Source organism: Gymnoscopelus microlampas, assembly GCF_963454915.1.
Source record: "Gymnoscopelus microlampas genome assembly, chromosome: 8".
NCBI classification, from domain to species: Eukaryota; Metazoa; Chordata; class Actinopteri; order Myctophiformes; family Myctophidae; genus Gymnoscopelus; species Gymnoscopelus microlampas.
The window spans coordinates 30,147,909-30,168,819 of NC_139945.1; the positions used below are offsets into that span (position 1 = coordinate 30,147,909).

Below are 20,911 nucleotides of genomic sequence, written 5' to 3' on the forward strand. Positions count from 1 at the left end.
TTGAGACCTGAAGCCGATTCTACATGTCTCCTAAATCAGTTTTCTGAAAAACGTATGTTTCTATATCAGTGGTGCTCAATCTTTTTCATGTCAAGGACCCCCAAAATGATATGTATTTGGCCGCGGACCCCCATCAAAATATCTTGTTCCAGGGACCCCCCAGAAGCAAAGATTTGAGTTTTGAAATGTTCGCTTTAAAAATATATATATTCAAAGATTTGCACACATTTTCACGAATTTTCAAAAATAGCAGATCTACAAGCTCATAGCGCGGCACCGAGTGCCGCGCTATGAGCTTGTAGATCTGCTATTTTTGAATAGACAAAAGTGTAAAAAAAAAGCTTTTTAGCTCAAATCTAAAAATGTTAATGGGTTAATGGGTTAAAAAGGGGCGTGGGTTGGTATAATATACTTAGCCACAAACATGCCCCCTTGGGTTTTTACATATTTGTAAGTAATTAAACTTTCTGGCAGAGGCATTTCTTTGATTGTAATCGTCTCTGTTTGGGACATGTATTACAAAAGGCTGTTTGAAAAGTTCATAGTAAAAATAACTGCACTTAATAACTAAATACATATAATTAAAACCCATTTGAATTGAAGTGTCTTCAGGGTAAAGGATTAACAAAACGTTCTCCTTTTGACTAAAATACTCATGGTCACACTCATAGTTAGAGATGGAGTAAAACATAATTTCACTTTATTTTTTTGTCAAAAGTACTGACCTGTTCTTCAATCCTGAAAAGCAGGCCTTTAATTCCTCTTCCGGAATTTCAAACGAATGTAAACTACAACCTGCATGCTAATATAGTAGCCACAGGATGGGTATATGTGAGAGCAGCGGTGTATAGTAACTAAGTACATTTACTCAAGTACTGTAATTAAGTACAATTTTGAGGTATCTTTACTTTAGTGGAGTATTTCCAATTTTCAATACTTTTACTCCACATCTCAGAGGCAAATATTGTACTTTTACTCCACTACAATTATTTCAAAACTTTAGTTACTAGTTACTTTGCGGATATAAATTATTATATTATAAAACATACATTAACCACTTTAGCTCTATTTTATACATAGGCTATTTGAAAATAGCCGATCTACAAGGATGCGACGCGTTGTGCGCTTGTAGATCTGCTATTTTCAAATATTTGAGTACTTTTACTTTTGGTATTTTTTGTATATTTTGATACCAATACTTTTTACTCAAGTAACATTTTGAACACAGGCCTTTTACTTGTAACAGAGTGTTTTTATATTGTGGTAATGCTACTTTTACTTAAGTAAAATATCTGAGTACTTTCCACCACTGTGTAAGAGTAGAGAGATGATAAATCTTGGTTTGGTGGTTTGACCATTTAGTTTGATTCTAAACCATACCTCTCCCGTGTCTCACTCTTACTGCTATTGCTTCCATGATACCTGAATCCCCCCCCCCCGGAAATCAATAAAGATTGATCTTATCTTATCTTATAAGACGTATCAGTCCTGACTGGTAAACCAGGAAGCCACAACCGCAACGTTTACCAAGAACCTATTAAATGGGGTTTTACATTAGACGTGTAAAAGGCTTCTCCAACCAAACAATAGACAAACCGTAGTTCTCTCAATAATTGCCAAGTGCCTTTTTTTTTGGTACCTTGACTTTGGCATTCCATAGAGTCAACAGGCAGGGCCATATCAAAGGCTGTGGTTTATTGGCAGAGTGCGGTGTGCAGATAGCATCAGCAGGTGAGCTCTCTTCAATGGGCCAGCCCTTTATCTAGTGTTTGCTGCAGCTGTTAGGGGGGCCTTGATAAAGGAGCTCCACATCACGGTGTGTGGGAGAGATGAAGATGAAGATGATCACCGTGGCTGTTCTTCTGAACATGCGTGTTCGCAAACCCTGGGTTAAGACTCTATTACCACCAGCGGTGGAAGAAGTACTCTGATTTTTTTTACACCTAAGAAAAAGTTAGCAGTCCGACAATGTAATAATCAAAACTCTGTGCCCTTAAAAGTGCTCAGTATTCAAAATTTGCCATTTCACAAATCTTCTTAGAAACCTTATAGCAGATCTACAAGCTCGCAACGCATCTCACATAGGTTATTTTCGAATAGCCGAAGAGCTTAATTGGTTAATGTACAGTATATTTTGTAACCTAAATCTGCAGAGTAACTAGTAACTAAAGTTTACAAATAATTGCATTGGAGAAAAAAAGTACAATATTTGCCTCTGAGATGTAGTGGAGTAGAAGTATAACATATTGAAAGATGAAGAAATACTCAACTACCTCAAAATTGTACTTAAGTACAGTACTTGAGTAAATGCACTTAGTTATTTTTCACCACTGTGTATTACAACTACATACGCATAATGTTTGATAAAGTTCTCTTCCTCCATATGTCCATCAGTTCATCATAACCTAGTTTTGTCCATTTTCTTAAGCTGGCCCTGGCATCTACTCCTGTAGGATAATAAGGATATACGGTGTGGTTCTGAGCCTAACTTGTTTTGGAAGCAGCTATTGGGTCGGTTCCAGTGCTGGTATACCAGGAACCGAGGTGTTTTCTATAGGTCTACAACAGGTGTAGTTGTATTCGTGTGTCTATACAATGCCTAGACAGATGGCTGATTCTTTTTAACTGCTAACACCAATATTCGGTTGATACGCTGGTACAACCTGTCATTTTATGACACTCTCTAGATCACCAGTGGTCCGGGGACCACCAGTGGTCCTTGAGGGGGTTCTAGGGGGTCCCCTGCTAAATGAGGGATAGTTAGAACCAAGTGGACCCTTATGGGTCTGTAAGTTAATCTGAGAGTGTACAAATGGAACCAAATGGACCCTAGCGGGTCCATTTGGTTCCATTTGTACACTCTCAGAGTTAAATCAACATTGATTTTACAATATAAATTGGGGTCTCAGAGATAGACATGCCATTAAATGGGGGTCCGTAGCCTCTAATGGATGTCAAACATGTGGGTCCTTGAAATTAAAATGGTTGAAAATCACTGCTAAAGCTGTAAAAATCTTTATGGGGGTCCCTGGCATGGGGTCCGCGTGCTAATATGTGTCAATTTGGGGGTCCTTGACATGAAAAAGAACCGCCGCTCTAGATCATAGACGCCTCACGCACAGCGGTGTCCACAGGAAGGATTCAGACCCATTCCTTTGTTTTCATGACTTTATGGCTTCTTACCAGCATTCAGCAGTGTGTTTATCGTGAAAGCAAGGCGACATTAAAAGACATTAAAGATATCAAAGTAGCGGAAGACGTCTGAAGCCTTTCAGTGTGTGGTGGAGTGCTTTCATCTTTGTATGTATGATTGTTGGGGGGTATTAACCTGTGCCGTGCCTCTTTCCTCTCTCCGCTGTCTCAAAGGCGTTGGTTCACGTTTCGGCAGGTATCAGGGCTTAACTTATTATGAGCTCGTCTGATGGTTAGTGTGATGACAGGGTGGATATTCCAATGCAAATATTGTTCTGGTTATATCATAACATTCGTTGTTTATGTGCACAATTGGGCCGTAAACACGATGTCAACACGCCCGCTGCTTTAAAATCAGACGTGCATTTTGAATGGGGTATTATTACCAGTTATCAGTGGTGGGAAAAGTACTCACATTTTTTTACTTAAGTAAAAGTATCAATACTGCAATATAGAAATACTCTGTTACAAGTAAAAGTCCGGCATTCAAAATGTACTTGAGTGAAAGTGCAACGTATTGGCATCAAAATGTATTTAAAGTACCAAAAGTAAAAGTACTCATTATGCAGAATGTCCCATTTCAATGTTTAAAAGTTTTTTGAAAATAGCAGATCTACAAGCTCACAATGCGTCGCGATGCGACGCATTGTGAGCTTGTAGATCGGCTATTTTCAATTGGCCGAAATGTATAAAGATAGGGCTGAAGTGGTTAATGTATGTTTTCTAATAACAATCAAAATCTACAAAGTAACTAGTAACTAAAGTTTTCAAATAATTGTAGTGGAGTAAAAGTACAATATTTTCCTCTGAGATGTAGTGGAGTAGAAGTAAAAGTATTGGAAATTGGAAATACTCGAGTAAAGTGCAAACACCTCAAAATTGTACTTAAGTACAGTACTTGAGTCCACCACCGCCAGTTATCATGTATTTCTTGATAATGCATATTAAAATGATTCTTCATTGTGACCGTGGAAACAGAATTGTGGTATGCTGCTGCTGTGAGTTTAGGATAGCTCTTTCACCCTTCTTCTTCCTCTTGGATGGAATGTTAAAATACCCTTATCCCCTATTGGCTTGAATGAAAAGGAAAAAAAAAACCTGCCCAACACTGAAGTAATGTTTACATTGCATAACAAAGAGCTCTTGGATGTGAATAGGCTGAACCCTGTTCGATTTATGATTAATGTGGCAAAAAGCAAACAGAGATAGAAGGGGTCTCATTGAAAAAATATTTTTTCAAAACACTGAAAAAATAGCAAACACTGTTTATAGTGTTTGCTATCTATTCAGATTATTTCTCACAATTCCTTTTTTTTTATCTTCTGATGGTGGGCAAGCAGTCAAACATTTTCATAGTTTAGGCAAACTTCTATTTCAGGTTACCTTGTTTGCTCTCTGTAAACCCACACCCACCGGGCTATCTCGATCTGTGCAATGAATACTTTGATCTTTTTTTGTGCTAAACAAAATTATATTTGATTACTGATAATGGTAACGGGCAATTATTTTAATCTGTTTGGCCCATAACCCATTGAGACCTGAAGCCGATTCTACATGTCTCCTGAATCTCAACAGTATTCTGAAAAACGTATGTTTCTATATCAGTGGTGCTCAATCTTTTTCATGTCAAGGACCCCCAAAATGATATGTATTTGGCCGCGGACCCCCATCAAAATATTTTGTTCCAGGGACCCCCCAGAGGCAACGTTTTGAGTTAAAAATGTTCGCTTTGAAAATATATATATTCAAAGATTTGCACACATTTTCACGATTTTTCAAAAATAGCAGATCTACAAGCTCATAGCGCGGCACTCGGTGCCGCGCTATGAGCTTGTATATCTGCTATTTTTGAATAGCCCAAAGTGTAAAATAATGCTTTTTAGCTCAAATCTAAAAATGACACAGTTCCAGGTCTTAAAGGGTTAAAAGTCAATGCTCTTTCAATTAGAGAATTCAGATATGTTGGTGCACATGTTCGTGCAGACAGCCAAGCTAACAGTTCTCAGTTTCAGTCTTGAGCCTGACGGGGCCCGAAAAAAGCCTGTCGGGTAGGGCCGGGTTCAGGGCTGATAATATGTGTGAATTGGTTGGGTCAGGTAAGAAAATACAAAATATAATAATAATACTAATACAAGTAAGTGCAAGCACTGAACAAATATTTTGAGTAGGCAGACAAACGAGGTCTAACACGTCAAAGCAATATGCCCATCAGCGTGGAAAGCAGCTCGCAGCAACACAAACATTTTAAGTGTTTTGGTTTGTCATTTTTGTTCTTGTTATAACGTCTATTTCAAACTCCTCTGTTAATGTGTGCGTAAATGGAAATAGAACTACCAAGTGTGTACCCGTGGTACCCTGAAATGGTGAAGGGAAGAGGGATAATAGCGAGGTTTATGAACTACTTACAGTACCAAGCAGTGGTGGAAAAAGTATTCACATGTTCTACTTAAGTAAAAGTATCAATACTGCAATGTAGAAATACTCTGTTACAAGTATCGCGACACATTGTGAGCTTGCAGATCTGAAAAAAGCCTGAAGATCTGAAAAAATCTTCCATCTTTTATTATACATAAATTCCCATTCAGTATTGTATGTGACGTGCTTGGCCTTCAACTCACATGGGTCGGTTTGGGTTTTAATTTATACTTAATTGCGCATCGTGTCGTGCACTGAAAATAGCCGATCTACAAGGTCACAACGTTTCAGTGCCACGCGTTGTGAGCTTGTAGATCTGCTATTTGGTGAATGATACCAGTGTGCCACTGTATAAATCAGGCTTTTCAGATGTCTGTCCCAAAGCTCAAACTGGAAGAACCAAAGTCTCATTTGTACATTTTGTATCACGTTCATCAACTTATTTGAAATGTCATTCCCATGAATCGAGAGCCCAACACTGCTTCATAAACTGAATCATTTGTTTGAACTTTTACATCAGATGCGTTTTAAATGAGTCATTTCAGTTAGAAACTTAGAAAAGTCAGCTTGGTCAGTTTTATCTCTATTTTCAATTCATCATTTAAAGGAGCTGTTCACATTATACCTCATTCCTTCATTGTAGTACACATTAAAGTCAATAGTGAATATTTGAATATTCAATGAAGTTGGTGAAGCTTGTTTAAGTTTTAAGTGCCAAAAGTCTGTGGGATTCCCACTGTCAAACACGCATCACTATCATTTTATCACCCCTGTTTTATTTCTCCTAACTTTGGCTAATGGCCAGGACAATAATTAGACGAGAAGCCAGCCAGATTGTAAAAGCATATTAACCCATTAAGACCGGGAAGGCATTGGTGTCATTTTAAGATTTCTTTGGCTATTCAAAAATAGCAGATTTACAATTGTGAAAATTAGCTAAAAAGCAAACATTTTTAACTCAAATCTTATTGCTTCTGGGGATTCCACAATCTTCTAAATCCGAACCTTTTCATGTCAAAGACCTCCCAAAATTATGTATTTGGCCGCAGACCCCTATCTGAAAAAAAAAGCGTTCCAGGGACCCCCAGTAGCAAAGATTTGAGTAAAAAAAATCTAAATATTCAAAGATTTGCACACATTTTCACGATTTCTTAAAAAAAATAAAAAAATAGCAGATCTACAAGCTCATAGCGCGGCACTCGGTGCCGCGCTATGAGCTTGTAGATCTGCTATTTTTGAATAGCCCAAAAGAAATCTAAAAACGACACGGATGCGTTTCCCGGGTCTTAATGGGTTAAAGTGTCTTAAGTTACCGTATCCAACACGGAGCCATATTCAAGCCATGATGTCCCTTATTTGTGGGAACTCGTGTAATGAGCCAACAAGTCTTGATGGAAAGAGTCGGTGTGCGCTCTCGGCAGGTTGAGGTGGAGCAGACAAGCACGTCAAATGACTCCCCCGGGTCATGTGATGATGACTATGGTCATAAGCAGCAGCTTATTCATGGCAGTAGCACCCATACTGTAACGTGTGTGTGTGTGTGTGTGTGTGTGTGTGTGTGTGTGTGTGTGTGTGTGTGTGTGTGTGTGTGTGTGTGTGTGTGCGCGTGCACACACATGAACCCTGGCACTCTGATACAGTCGCTCTGACTGACTGACAGACACACAAACTGGCAGACAGACACAGGCATGTCTGTCTGTAAATACCCCCCCCCCCCCCCCCCATACACACTGCACTCGCAAGCAGTGGTGGAAAAGGTATCAATAGTGTAGAAATACTATTAGTTACAAGTAAAAGTAAGGTATTAAAAATGTACTTGAGTAAAAGTACAAAAGTATTGGTATCAAAATGTACTTCAAAGTACCAAGAGTAGAAAGTGCTCATTATGCAGAATGTCCTATTTCAAGTTTTCAAATGTATACAAATCTTTTGAAAGTAGACGATCTACAAGCTCACGATGCGTCGCCTCGTGAGCTTGTAGATCTGCTACTTTCAAATGGCCGAAATGTATATAGGGCTGAAGTGGTTAATGTATGTTTTGTGATAATAATCTAAATCTGCAAAGTAACTAGTAACTAAAGCTGTCAAATAGTTGCAGTGGAGTACAAGTACATTATTTGCCTCTGAGACGTAGTGAAGTAGAAGTGAAAGTACCTCAAAATTGTACTTAAGTACAGTACTTGAGTGAATGTACTTGGTTACTTTACACCACTGCTCGCAAGCACGCACTTATCCGTCCCCCTAAAGTCCAAACATCTCGCCAAAAGGACTGCCTCTGGCCTTCTTCACAGAAGCCGGTAATTGGGAGGCGTTGTCACATGACTGTAATACTCAGAGGGATGAAAGGGTCACAGAGTATGAGAACTTCTTCTTGGTTAGAGCGTCTGTGAAAAGGATTGCTAGAAGGCAAAAGAAGTGAGGGGATTATCTGTCATCTTGATCATTTATCACAGTTTCTTTAACCCATTAAGACCAGGAACGCATCTGTGTCACTTTTTGATTTGAGCTAAAAAAAACGTTATTTTGCACTTTGGCTATTCAAAAATAGCAGATCTACAAGCTCGTAGCGCGGCACCGAGTGCCGCGCTACGAGCTTGTTGATCTGCTATTTTTGACAAATCGTGAAAATGTGTGCAAATCATTGAGTTTATGTATTTTTTAAAGCGGACATTTTTAACTCAAATCTTTGCTTCTGGGGGGTCCCTGGAACAACTTATTTTGAGATGGGGGTCCACGGCCAAATACATATCGTTTTGGCGGTCCTTCACATGGAAAAAGTTTGAGAACCACTGATGTAGTAGTCTGGGAGGCATTGCCTCGGAGTTTGGACAGCGGGGGCGCGGCCACTGCGTTGTGATTCAAATCAACAGCCAATGAAGAAAAGGGGGCAGGATCCAAATGCAGTGGTTGTTGCATCTAAATAGGATCGACGGGAAGCAATTTCCCCTTGAGAAATTTCGGCCGCCATTGTTGTGTACTGCTGTTTGCCTCTCGTCGGACTTTTTACACGAGTTGCACAGCTCCAGACCGGTAAGAGGCGTGTCCGCTCAGATTCAGAGCGTAAATTACATCCCGCCCACAAATCCCAGGGCTCTGGCCCAGAAGTTCCTCGCCGAGCCGGCGAAAACTTCTGGGAACTCAGATTACTGATGTAGCAACAGAGTTTTTTTGGATTTAGACATTTGTAGAATCCCCCAGAAGCAAAGATTTGAGTAAAATATGTTCGCTTAAAACAACATTCAAAGATTTGCACACATTTTCACGATAAAAAAATAAATAAAAAAATAGCAGATCTACAAGCTCATAGCGCGGCACTCGGTGCCGCACCATGAGCTTGTAGATCTGCTATTTTTGAATAGGTCAAAGAAATCTAAAATGACAGACATGCGTCCCCGGATGGAATGGGTTGATTTATCGTTTTAATTTGTCGTTTTCAATTTGCCTTTTTAGTTTTTTTAGTCTTGCCAGCACCAATTAATAATGGTATCTTTTGTGTTTACATTTTTCCTTTACGAGTATGTGCTAAAATAAACTAACCACCCTTTTCATGGAGTACAATTACACCATCGTGATAGATGCGGGGGTTGTTAAAGTCTCAAATTATATTGTCTGTTGACACCACATTGTTATCGCCTTGTAATAATAAGCCGTGGAAGTCTTATCGCCAAAACATTCTTAATGTCACCAAAACTTGTCAAGAGTTCACACCCACTGTACGTACTTAGTCTTTCCGACTCGACTCGCTCGCAAACTGTGTGTGCATGACTTTGTTTTATCTCTCTGTCTACGTTTTTTTTATTTTAATACAGAAAACACCGCCCACATTCCTCACCCTCCCCAATCACTATCGCATCCAATATTCCCACCCCTGCATCGCCCCGGGGCGCAACACAGAAATAATTAAACTGCAATGACAATAATAAAATTAGAATGAACTCATTCACTGCCAGATTTATTTCTGGCTGTGTTTGCTCACTGCCAGCAATTTCCTTTTTTTTTTTTTTTACTTTCAACAGGTCACAAAAAAACTGTATTCATTATGATCGCAAGCCCAATCGTTTGTAAACACACAGGCTATACTGTACGTACACATCGCCCAGACAACAAACATTCCGATCGGCTTGGAGTCCTTCTCATGCAGCCCCGTGTAAACGCGCCATTTCTCGTCAAAATTGCACGGTTCACTTACTTTTTCAGCTCGCCACAGAAAACGTACATCCCTTATGATCGCGAGTCCAACTGTTGGTCAGACACACAGGGTAGGTGTGAGTGGCCCCGAGAACAAATATTCAATCCGCGACAAAAACAAAAAAATATCCATGAATAGGCTCTATGCACAGCAGCCATATTGGACAGAAATTGGGCCCCTTCCTTGCTTCCTTCACAGGTGTTACCAATGACACTAATGAAGGCTCTGTTCCATTTAGTGTGGCATAGTGGTTCTCAAACTTTTTTTAATGTCAAGGACCCCCATAACTCTGAGAGTGTACAAATGGAACCAAATGGACCCGTGAGGGTCCATTTGGTTCCATTTGTACACTCTCAGAGTTACACCCTCTCAAGGAACCATGAGGGTCCCTGGACCACACAATATCAGCACCCTGACTCTGTTTGACCAGAATGGAACATAGCCTTCATTAGTATCATTGGTAACACCTGTGAAGGAAGTAAGAAGAGGCCCAACTTCTTTCCAATATGGCTGCTGTGCATAGAGCCTATTTCGATAGAAAAAAGTAATTATTTCGGTGAACTATCCCTTTAAATAAATACATAAGAAAATGGGGGAGGGTGTTTATTCAGCTAAACTCTTGACTCTTTACACCAATGAATGTGCTTGAAATGTACTTGAGTTTAACTTTTGCAAAAACCTCTCGTCTCTCTCTCTCTCTCTGTGTGTGGACAGGCAGTGGACGTGTGAACCTGGTGCCTCTGCCCTCGGTGGTGACCAGTCCTCGTGACATGGCCCTCGCCGCGGTCATCTGTAGCGCCCTGGCCACCGTGCTACTGGCTCTGCTGGTCCTCTGTGTCATCTACTGCAAGAGACAGCTGCTGGAGAAGAAACCCAGTGGTGAGGGACATACTTTCATTGGAAAAGAAAAACTTAAACTTTCAATTATTTTAACCCATTAAGACCTGGAACTGTGTCATTTTTAGACTTGAGCTAAAAAGCATTATTTTACACTTTGGGCTATTCAAAAATAGCAGATATACAAGCTCGTAGCGCGGCACCGAGTGCCGCGCTACGAGCTTGTAGATCTGCTATTTTTGAAAATTCGTGAAGATGTGTGCAAATCTTTGAATATATATATTTTTAAAGCGAACATTTTTAACTCAAATCTTTGCTTCTGGGGGTCCCTGGAACAAAATATTTTGATGGGGGTCCGCGGCCACATGCATATCATTTTGGGGGTCCTTGAAATTAAAAAGATTGAGCACCACTGATATAGAAACAAACGTTTTTCAGAAAACTGTTGAGATTTAGGAGACATGTAGAATCGGCTTCAGGTCTCAATGGGTTAACCCATTCAATCCGGATTTTAGATTTCCTTGGCTATTCATAAATAGCAGATATACAAGCTCATATGCTTGTAGATCTGCTATTTCTTTGCTTCTGGGGGTTCTACAAATGTCTTCTAAATCAATTTTTGAAAAAACTGTACGTATTTGGCCGCGGACCCCCATCTCAAAATATTTTGTTCCAGGGACCCCCCAGAAGCAAATATTTGAGTTAAAAATGTATTAAAAGACTTGCACACATTATTCGCACACATCGATTTTTTCCAAAATAGCAGATGTACAAGCTCATAGCGTGGCGCGGCACTCGGTGCCACGCTATGAGCTTGTACATCTGCTATTTTTGAATAACCAAAGGTTAAGGTGGTTACACAGATGCGTTGAATTGGTTAAACAATAACACGACAACACCGCAAGATATTGGCATTGGTCTGCTGCAGATTTAGCCACAGGCCTTATATCGGCACACCTTTGCCAATATTTAAGCACAATATGCAAATCCCCGTCAATCCAAGTGCAGACCTGACTTTAAATAAACCTTTTGGTGTTTTGTATCCTACTCCTACTACTATCTTATCCCATTAGCCTTTTTATTGGTTACTCTTGAATCTTACTGTTCTTACTGTGGGGCTGCTATGGCAAGTTCATTTCCCTCGTGCGATCATTTAAAGCAGTGGCTTTCAACCAGTGGTCCGGGGACCACCAGTGGTCCTTGAGGGGGTTCCTGGTGGTGCCCAGCTAAATGATGGAGAGCTGGTAAACAAATGGACCCTTATAGAGCTTTAACTCTTGAGAGTGTAAAATGTAAACATTTTACACTCTAAAGAGTAACATTATTGTTAAACATCTGCATTACTTAATTAAAGAATTGTTATTTTGATCAATGTTTGCCTGTCATCTCTCCTATGGTACCACATCAATACAGCATGGAATTGTGGACAAAATCTCCTCGAACGACAATAAAATATTCTTGGGTCTGAGAGGCTAAATCTCATCAAACAGTGGTTCAGCGCCTCAAATGCCGAATGGAGGGGGGTGCTGCGTGGAAAATAATGGCGCTTCACCGGCGTGTTTCAATGTTATAGCACTCCTTTAGCAGCCCTGCTTCTAAATTTCGGCGTTTTCCGCCGTTTTTCTTTTTCTTCACGCCGTTTGGTGCCCCCCCCCCCCCAAGGTTGGTGCCCTGCCCTGTGCTTCAGCACCTCAAGCCCGTTGGATAAGCCACCACTGCTCTCGGCCAATCACAATGCGACTTCAGAACTAAATGTGGTACATTTAATGCTATGAAAAATTACATTTTGAACACAGGCCATTTAACTTGTAACAGAGTACTTCTGCTTCGTGGTATTGATACTTTTACTTAAGCAAAACATTTCAGCACTTTTTCCACCACTGAATGGTTCTATGATAGCAACACTTGCCTCACAGTCACCATGCAGTGCTGATGGAGCCCCTGTGTGTCCACAGCCTCTCTCAGGGCCCAGGACGGCCCGTACGGAGGGGCAGAGCTGTCCTGCCTGGACCGGCGCTGGCTCCACGACTTCCCCCAGAGACCCTGCTGCCAGTGTCACCTCGGCCCCGGACACACGTGTGGTAGGCTCTGCTTTTTATGAAGACAAGACATCAGCATAATCTGTGTGATGGTGGTTTCTTTCATGGTGACTGATATAATTGCACATGGACTGTTCTCTGTATTTCATTAGCATTTTTTGTATTTTACCCTTCAATTTATCAAGCTATTCAACCTAAATAGGTAGCTTATTAGCGACTGTCAGGTCTCGCTAGGACGCGCCTCACTAGCCAACACACAAGAGGGGTTGGGGTGTGCTGAAACCAGCGCACCCCGAAACAACAGGTTGAGAATTGATTGCGTGAAACAATCACCTGTGCGTCCAGTCTCAATGTTTCAATGTTAGTAAACAAAGAATTGGTCTATAGCTTTCTTTCTAGTCTCTTTTATGTGGATCTACTGTCAAAATGTTATTGTCGTCCTATCCTATACATATTTATTTGGTTCTTTGCATCCATTACAGTAGTACTGGTGGTATTGTTTTTTGTCTTCTTTTTTTATATACATTATTGTATATCTCTGCTGTCGGGCAGAAAGCAGCTAACTCCAAAAAGTGTAGTTAGGAGGTTTTGTTCATCATTGAAAAGAACAGCTGAATGGACTTCCAAGCTCACAATGAGGTTGGAGGTCAAAAGCGGGTGGAGCCTGGAGTCAGCAAAACCAGCTAACTCCACCCCCCTCTAACTCCACCCCCCTTTGGTGGACTTAGCTGGTTTAGCAGAAAGTTTGAGGATCCAATGGAGTTAGCTGGTTTTGTCAGAAGCGCTTTTTAATGCTTTTCATAGGTTCAATATTTTTTTTACCAACACGTAAAGGGTGTTCAATAGCACTGATTTATGCAAATCCGTCAAAATAGAGTTAGCTGGTTTCTGCCCGACAGCAACGATATTGTCATGTTTTGCAACCACAGTGATAGTTGCAAGTCGTTTTATCATAGCATAGCATTCCTGGCCTACTTACACCCTGTTTGGTGGTATTTAATCACCTATACAGCACGAGGGCTCTCCAATTGGCTCCATCCTTTTTCTGAGTTTCCCTGTGCTGATTCTTAACCCATTAAGACCCTGGAACGCACCTGTGCCACTTTTTGATTTGAGCTAAAAAGCATTATTTTACACTTTGGCTATTTAAAAATAGCAGATATACAAGCTCATAGCGCGGCACCGAGTGCCGCGCTATGAGCTTGTAGATCTGTTATTTATGAAAAATCTTGAAAATGTGTGCAAATCTTTGAAAATATATTCTTTTAAAGCGTTTTAAACATTTTTTAACTCAAATCTTTTCTTCTGGGGGTCCCTGTAACAAAATATTTTGAGATGAGGGTCCGCGGTCAAATACATATCATTTTGGGGGTCCTTGACATGAAAAAGTTTGAGAACCACTGATATAGAAACATACATTTTTCATAATACTGTTGGGATTTAGAAGACATTTCTAGAATCGGCTTCAGGTCTTAATGGGTAAAATGTTGACCGTACCTTATTGTTTTCTCTGTGTGTGTGTGTGTGTGTGTGTGTGTGTGTGTGTGTGTGTGTGTGTGTGTGTGTGTGTGTGTGTGTGTGTGTGTGTGTGTGTGTGTGTGGCGCTCAGGCCCGGTCCACCTCATCCCTTCTCTGTGCTGTGATGAGAGCTGCAGTTTGGGGCGCAGTCAGAACCCAAGCCCATTCCAGTCACAGATGAGCCTCAATGATGGGTGAGTAAATCACACACTTAAGTGTACAAGATGTTTATATCATTTGCTAAATACAACATATTACTACAGTAGTGTCAGGCTGCAGACAGGGTGCAAAACATACTCTCTCACCATGCCCTCGGCCTGGCGGAGACAAACACAGCTCTTTATAAAAACGTTACATATAGTATTTATAAAACACTAGTTCTAAACAAATACAAACAAAATAAACTTTATATCAGTGGTTCTCAAACATTTTCATGTTAAGGACCCCCAGATTGACACTTATTAGCCCGCGGACCCCCATTTGAAAAGATATGCCAAAGGACCCCCATAAGAGAAGATTTCTACGGCTCTAGCAGTGATTCTCAACCATTTTAATTTCAAGGACCCCCAGTTTGACATGCATTAGGCTACGGACCCCCATTTAATTTCTATCTCTGGGACCCCAATTTATATTGTAATATCAATGTTAATTTAACTCTTGAGTGTGTACAAATGGAACCAAATGGACCCGTTTGTACGCTCTCAGAGTTAAAGACACATAAGGGTCCATTTGGTTCCTAATCCTAACTATCTATCATTTAGCTGGGGACCCCCTGGAACTCCCTCAAGGACCCCTGGGGGTCCCCGGGCACCACTTTGAGAACCACCACTATAATAAACATATATATATAGACATATACACACACACGTTTGGTCTGTTTGTGAGATCACTGTGAGAGTTAGAGAGGTTTCTCCAAAGCCGTGTGGCTTGAAGCACTCAGGAACACCAAGGCAGAGATTCACGCAGCTGACCCCAGGTCACCCCCCCCCAGCCCCCCCCGTCCCCGTCCCGTCTCTGTTGCCTTCCCCCCAGAAACAGGGTTCCCACGGTCATGAAATTCCTGGAAATATTTTGAAATTACAAAAACAGTTTTCCAGGCCCTGGAAAAGGTTTGGAATTAATCAAATGTTTTGGAAATTTTTCAAAACTGTTAGTTTTCAGGATTCAAATTCTAAAATGGCAAAAGTAGCAGATCTACAAGCTCGAAACGCGTCGCTTCGCGCCGCGTTTCGAGCTTGTAGATCTGCTACTTTTGATGCTTTTGTGTGACACTGTAGATGAGAGGTTTCTCCCCAACAGCAACGAAATACATTGTTTTTGTCAAACATTACGTGAAAGACAGGTAAAATGTGGTAAAATGCAGTGCTACTTGATACGTTGTTAGCTTGTAGATCTGTTCTTTTTGTCACGTGACACCTTCGCTCGAGTCCGTCTTGGGCCATTGATCTCACACTGGTTTAAGAGTCTCATTATTGCACTGTATGATTTCTATAGTCCTGGAAATGGGGTAAAATACTTTGGAAAAGTTATGGAAAAGTTTTGAAAATTCATTTTTAAAAATGTGCGGGAACCCTGCAGAAACCTAAACTCTGGTGAAGGGAGCGACGGACCGGTCCATGTTGGAGCGCATCCAGAGTCCGTCTCCAGAGGGACCGGCGAGACGCGGCCGCTCATGGAGAACCCGGAGCAGCGTTGTGAGAGCTCACCCAGGCACAGTCTGGAAGCCTCAGGGAGGAGGAGGACGGAGGCAGAAGGGGAAGAAGTGCAGGGAGGAGGAGGAGAGGAGAAGGAGGAAGGGTCCCGGTCCAAAGACGATGTCCAGGAGAGTTATTCCCCAGACCGGAGGAGGAGGACCGGAGAGAGTTACGGGGAAACGTTGACAGACGTGTTGCTTCCCAGGCAACAGCCATCGTCTTTGGAAGGTGAGTTTGAGACGTTTCACAGTAGCAGTGGTGGAGAGTGACTTAGTACATTTACTCGAGTACTGTATCTCCACGTTAACCCATTGAGACCTGAAGCCGATTCTACACGTCTCCTAAATCTCAACAGTATTCTGAAAAATGTATGTTTCTATATCAGTGGTGCTCAAACTTTTTCATGTCAAGGACCCCCAAAATTATATGTATTTGGCCACGGACCCCCATCAAAATATTTTGTTCCAGGGACCCCCCAGAAGCAAAGATTTGAGTTAAAAATGTTCGCTTTAAAAATATATATATTCAAAGATTTGCACACATTTTCAAGATGTTTGAAAAATAGCAGATCCACAAGCTAGTGCCGCGCTACGAGCTTGTATATCTGCTATTTTTGAATAGCGCAAAGTGTAAATTAATGCTTTTTAGCTCAAATCTAAAAATGACACAGTTCCAGGTCTTAATGGGCTAAGGGACTAAACTTACAAAAATACATTCTACAATCTATAAGCTAGTTGTGAGCTTGTGGTTCTGCTCTTTCAATATTTCAGATTTTTTAACGATTTTCTGCCTTTATTGATAGTACAGTAGAGAGTGACAGGAAACAGGGGGAGAGACAGGGATTGACACGTTGTAAAGGTCAGCAGGAACGGGACGCGAACCTGCAAAACGCCGCCAGGCATTAGAGCCTTTGTGATACGCGCCTGGACCGCTAGGCCAGCGGGCGCCCTGTATATTTCTGATTTTTTAATGAGATTTTCTATGCAGCAATACTTTTTTTTTTTTTTTTTAAGTAAGTACTCCTGTACTTAAACTCAAGTACAAATTTGACTGAGCGACCGTCACTTGTATTTGAGTGTAATATTTGATCAGGAGTGGCAGAATAAATGCATAAAGTTAAGGCGCTCACTTGATGTTTCATAGTCACTGTTGTAGCACTCCTCAGCATTCAACTTTTCACTGAGTCATACAAATAGAGAGCAAACACTCTTAAGGCCAGGAAACTAAAGGACCTTATGTAAACTAAGCTTTGACAGGTCTGAGCTGCCAAAGCCTCCTCCAAAAACATTAAGAAATATCAAAATAAATCCCAACTGATATGAATAGATACCAGAACAGGCAACACATTGTTTGTCAGACAAAGCTTTTTTTTATATTCATTTTGTATATGTGTGAATAGGAGTGTCAGGAGGACTGGTGCAGCCATGGTGCAGGAATGGGGCAGAGACAGAGGGGCAGTGCCACCAGAGCAGACTGGAATGTGGGTTCTCTGAACAAGAATAGCCCATTAAGACCTGAGGCGATTCTTAAAAATCCTAACAGTTTTTTGAAAAATGTTTTTTTCAAGATTTTTCAAAAATAGCAGATCTACAAGCTCATAGCGCGGCACTCGGTGCCGCGCTATGAGCTTGTATATCTGCTATTTTTGAATAGCCAAAGAAATGTAAAAGTGACACAGATGCGTTTCAGGTCTTAATGGGATAGATGCATAAACACAGCTGACAAACACTCAAACTAAAACATACACTGTATGGAACAACCTGCTTTCAAACCCGCTTCTCACACACGTGGGAAACCAAACATCTTCTGCTCAACGGAAGTGGAATCCCCCCCCCTTTGGCCAAGGGAGGCTTCTGGGCCCAGGCAGGGCTACTCTACTTAATAGTGAATGCTCAAACACATTTAGAAACGTTCTCTCGCATACGATGCACTGTGTGTGGCACATGTATACTTTGCAGTATTCAAATACATTCCCAAAACACACACGCACACACGCACGCACGCACGCACGCACGCACGCACGCACACACACACACACACACACACACACACACACACACACACACACACACACACACACACACACACACACACACACACACACACACACACACACACACACACACACACACACACACAATATGCAAATACTCTATCACACACATAAAAGGACATTCTGCGAAACTCAAACAGGTCCACGCACACAAAGCATGACTCTTGAACAGGCGCGTGCGGTCAGTTTCCTCCAGAGCGGTTATTGTGCCACAAACCAACTGCTGCTCTCTCTCTCTCTCTCTCTTTGATGGACAGGAACAGTGGTGTGTTTATGTCCGTGCGAAGCGGAATGAGTCTGGTTAAGTATCAGAGATAGCGTCAGGCAGAGTCCAAGCCCCAGCTCTTTGATGTAGCCATGGAGATATTGTTTTAACCCATTGAGACCTGAAGCCGATTCTACATGTCTCCTAAATCCCAACAGTTTTTTGAAAAACGTATGTTTCTATATCAGTGGTGCTCAATCTTTTTCATGTCAAGGACCCCCAAAATTGTATGTATTTGGCCGCAGACCCCCATCAAAATATTTTGTTCCAGGGACCCCCCAGAAGCAACGATTTGAGTTAAAAATGTTCGCAATAAAAATATATATATTCAGAAGATTTGCACACATTTTCACGATTTTTCAAAAATAGCAGATCTACAAGCTCGTAGCGCGGCACTCGGTGCCGCGCTACGAGCTTGTATATCTGCTATTTTTGAATAGCCTAAAGTGTAAAATAATGTTTTTTAGCTCAAATCTAAAAATGACACAGTTCCAGGTCTTAATGGGTTAACATGACACATGACTCAGCCCCCCCCCCACCCCCTGGGTAGATAAATTACTAATGGACGGTGTGTGTGTGTGTGTGTGTGTGTTTCTCTCCACTTTCTCCTCTTCCAGGATGAGATGGGTTTCTTTGGCACACGTCTCCCCCCCCACCCCCCAACGAACCACCCTGCTGGACCTGACGACAGCTCAGACCCTCTTCTAGCCTGCACACACAGATAGCACTAACCCCCCCCCCCCCCCCCCTCCCCTCCACCCACCCATTCTGGAGCTTCTTCTCCCTTTCCTCAAAGCGACTGAAGGGACAATGTACATAAATGCAAAGGAAAAAAGCACTTCCAAGGTCAAAGAAAAGCGTGAGGACAAAGGAGTGGCCGTATGCAACGCAGATGAAAGAGATGCAAAACCACAGAATGTGAGCTCGCTGGTCCGGGAGGTCAGTCGAATGAAGTTCAAAGCGACAAAGGAGCATTATTGGCCGAGTATTTTTTTTGTGACACAACGTGAATGAGAAAACGAGCGGACACTGTCCCCGAGGCGTGTATTCCTTTTTTTTTTGTTAAAGAATTGTCTTGCATTACCACGTGTTGGTCTCTTATAGCAGTGGTTCTCAAAACGTTTCCGTGCCAAGGACCCCCAAATCGATATGTACGTGGCCGCGGAGGACCCCCACCTGAAAATAGGTTGTGCCAGGGACCCCAGAAGCAAAGATCTGTGTTAAAAATGTTCACCTTTAAAAAAAAAAAAAGACGGATTCAAAGATTTGCACATATTTTCAAGGTTTTTCAAAAATAGCAGATATACAAGCTCATAGCGCGGCACTCTGTGCCGCGCTATGAGCTTGTATATCTGCTATTTCTGAATAGCAGGGGTTAAAATTATTGTGACACTTTATCCGCAAATTTTGCTGGGGACCCCCCGGTACCCCCTCCAAGGACCCCTGGGGGTCCCCACTTTGAGAACCAATGTATTATAGACCCGACAATCAAGCGCCGAAAGTGATACGGTGCGCACTGAAGACAATCTAGATGATACTGAACAAGTTTAAGACAACGAGGAATGTTTTGTGTGATTTCAAATTTGCCGTTTGTAGATAACTGTAAAATAGTGAATAGGTCAATATTTTTGTAACATAGACATGACTGACTAAATATGCTTGCCTTTTTGTTTGTTTGCCTCCAGTTGTAGTATTGGTGGTTTGCGCATGGACGCTTCCACGTCAGAATTTGATATCATTTTACACGTTTGTAAATAAACCACTATGAAAAGCACACACTATCTGCTGAGCTTCACATGTCGTTTTTCTAGATGCTTTTTAAATGTATTTATTTAAAAAAAAGGGTCCATTCAAACAATTTACCGTTTAAAATCTTTTGCTAATTAAACCTATCAGTGGTGGAAAAAGTACTCACATTTTTACTTAACTAAAAGTATCAATACTGCTGTATAGAAATACTCTGTTACAAGTACAAGTCTGGAATTCAAAATGTACTTGAGTAGAAGTCGGTATCACAATGTACTTAAAGCACCAAAAGTAAAAGTACTCATTATGCAGAATGTCCCATTTAAAGTTTTAAAATGTATACAAATATTTTGAAAATGGCCAAAATGTATATAGAGCTGAAGTGATTAATGTGTGTTTTCTAATAATAATAATCAAAATCTACAAAATAACTAATTGTAGTGGAGTAAAGGTACAATATTTGGATCCGAGATGTACTGTAGTGGAGTAGAAGTAAAAGTATTGGAAATTGGAAATACTCAAGTAAAGTGCAATACCTCAAAATTGTACTTAAGTACAGTACTTAGTTACTTTTACACCCCTGCTGTACATTACACATGAGCTGTCCATCACATTTTCAAGACATCACTTGCTGGAACATTCTGTTCAGCTGGGAGAAGATAAGATAGAGAAGCTAATTACCGTAGAACACAGAAGCTGTCCAATAATTAAACTAACTCCACACTTATGGCTGATTTATACATAGTTGTGCAGCCAGTGCTGCACGCCAAAAAGAACAGCTCTACAAGCTCTCAACGCGCCGTGAAGCGACGCGTTGTGAGCTTGTAGATCTCTTATTTTCGGTGGGACACTAGCTAGCACGCAGCTGAGAAGTAAATCAAGCTTTAGGCTATATTCTGAGTTTGCCTTTTACAGGGGGAGGATATATAGGCTATGTGGTCGTATAGCCACCCAGTGCACTCC

General features: G+C 41.3%; 1 protein-coding gene across 1 annotated transcript in view; it reads left to right on the forward strand.

The window, feature by feature from the left end:
* LOC311051132 (tumor necrosis factor receptor superfamily member 19-like) overlaps positions 1-19,983 on the forward strand; it is a 42,335-nt gene extending 22,352 nt beyond the window's left edge. The window contains 5 exon segments of the mRNA XM_084065535.1: positions 10,511-10,675; positions 12,589-12,714; positions 14,282-14,384; positions 15,769-16,112; positions 18,820-19,983. Of these exon segments, the coding sequence (XP_083921661.1) occupies positions 10,511-10,675; positions 12,589-12,714; positions 14,282-14,384; positions 15,769-16,112; positions 18,820-18,824 (743 nt within the window). The 3' untranslated portion in view covers positions 18,825-19,983.
* The last annotated feature ends 928 nt before the right edge of the window (positions 19,984-20,911 follow it).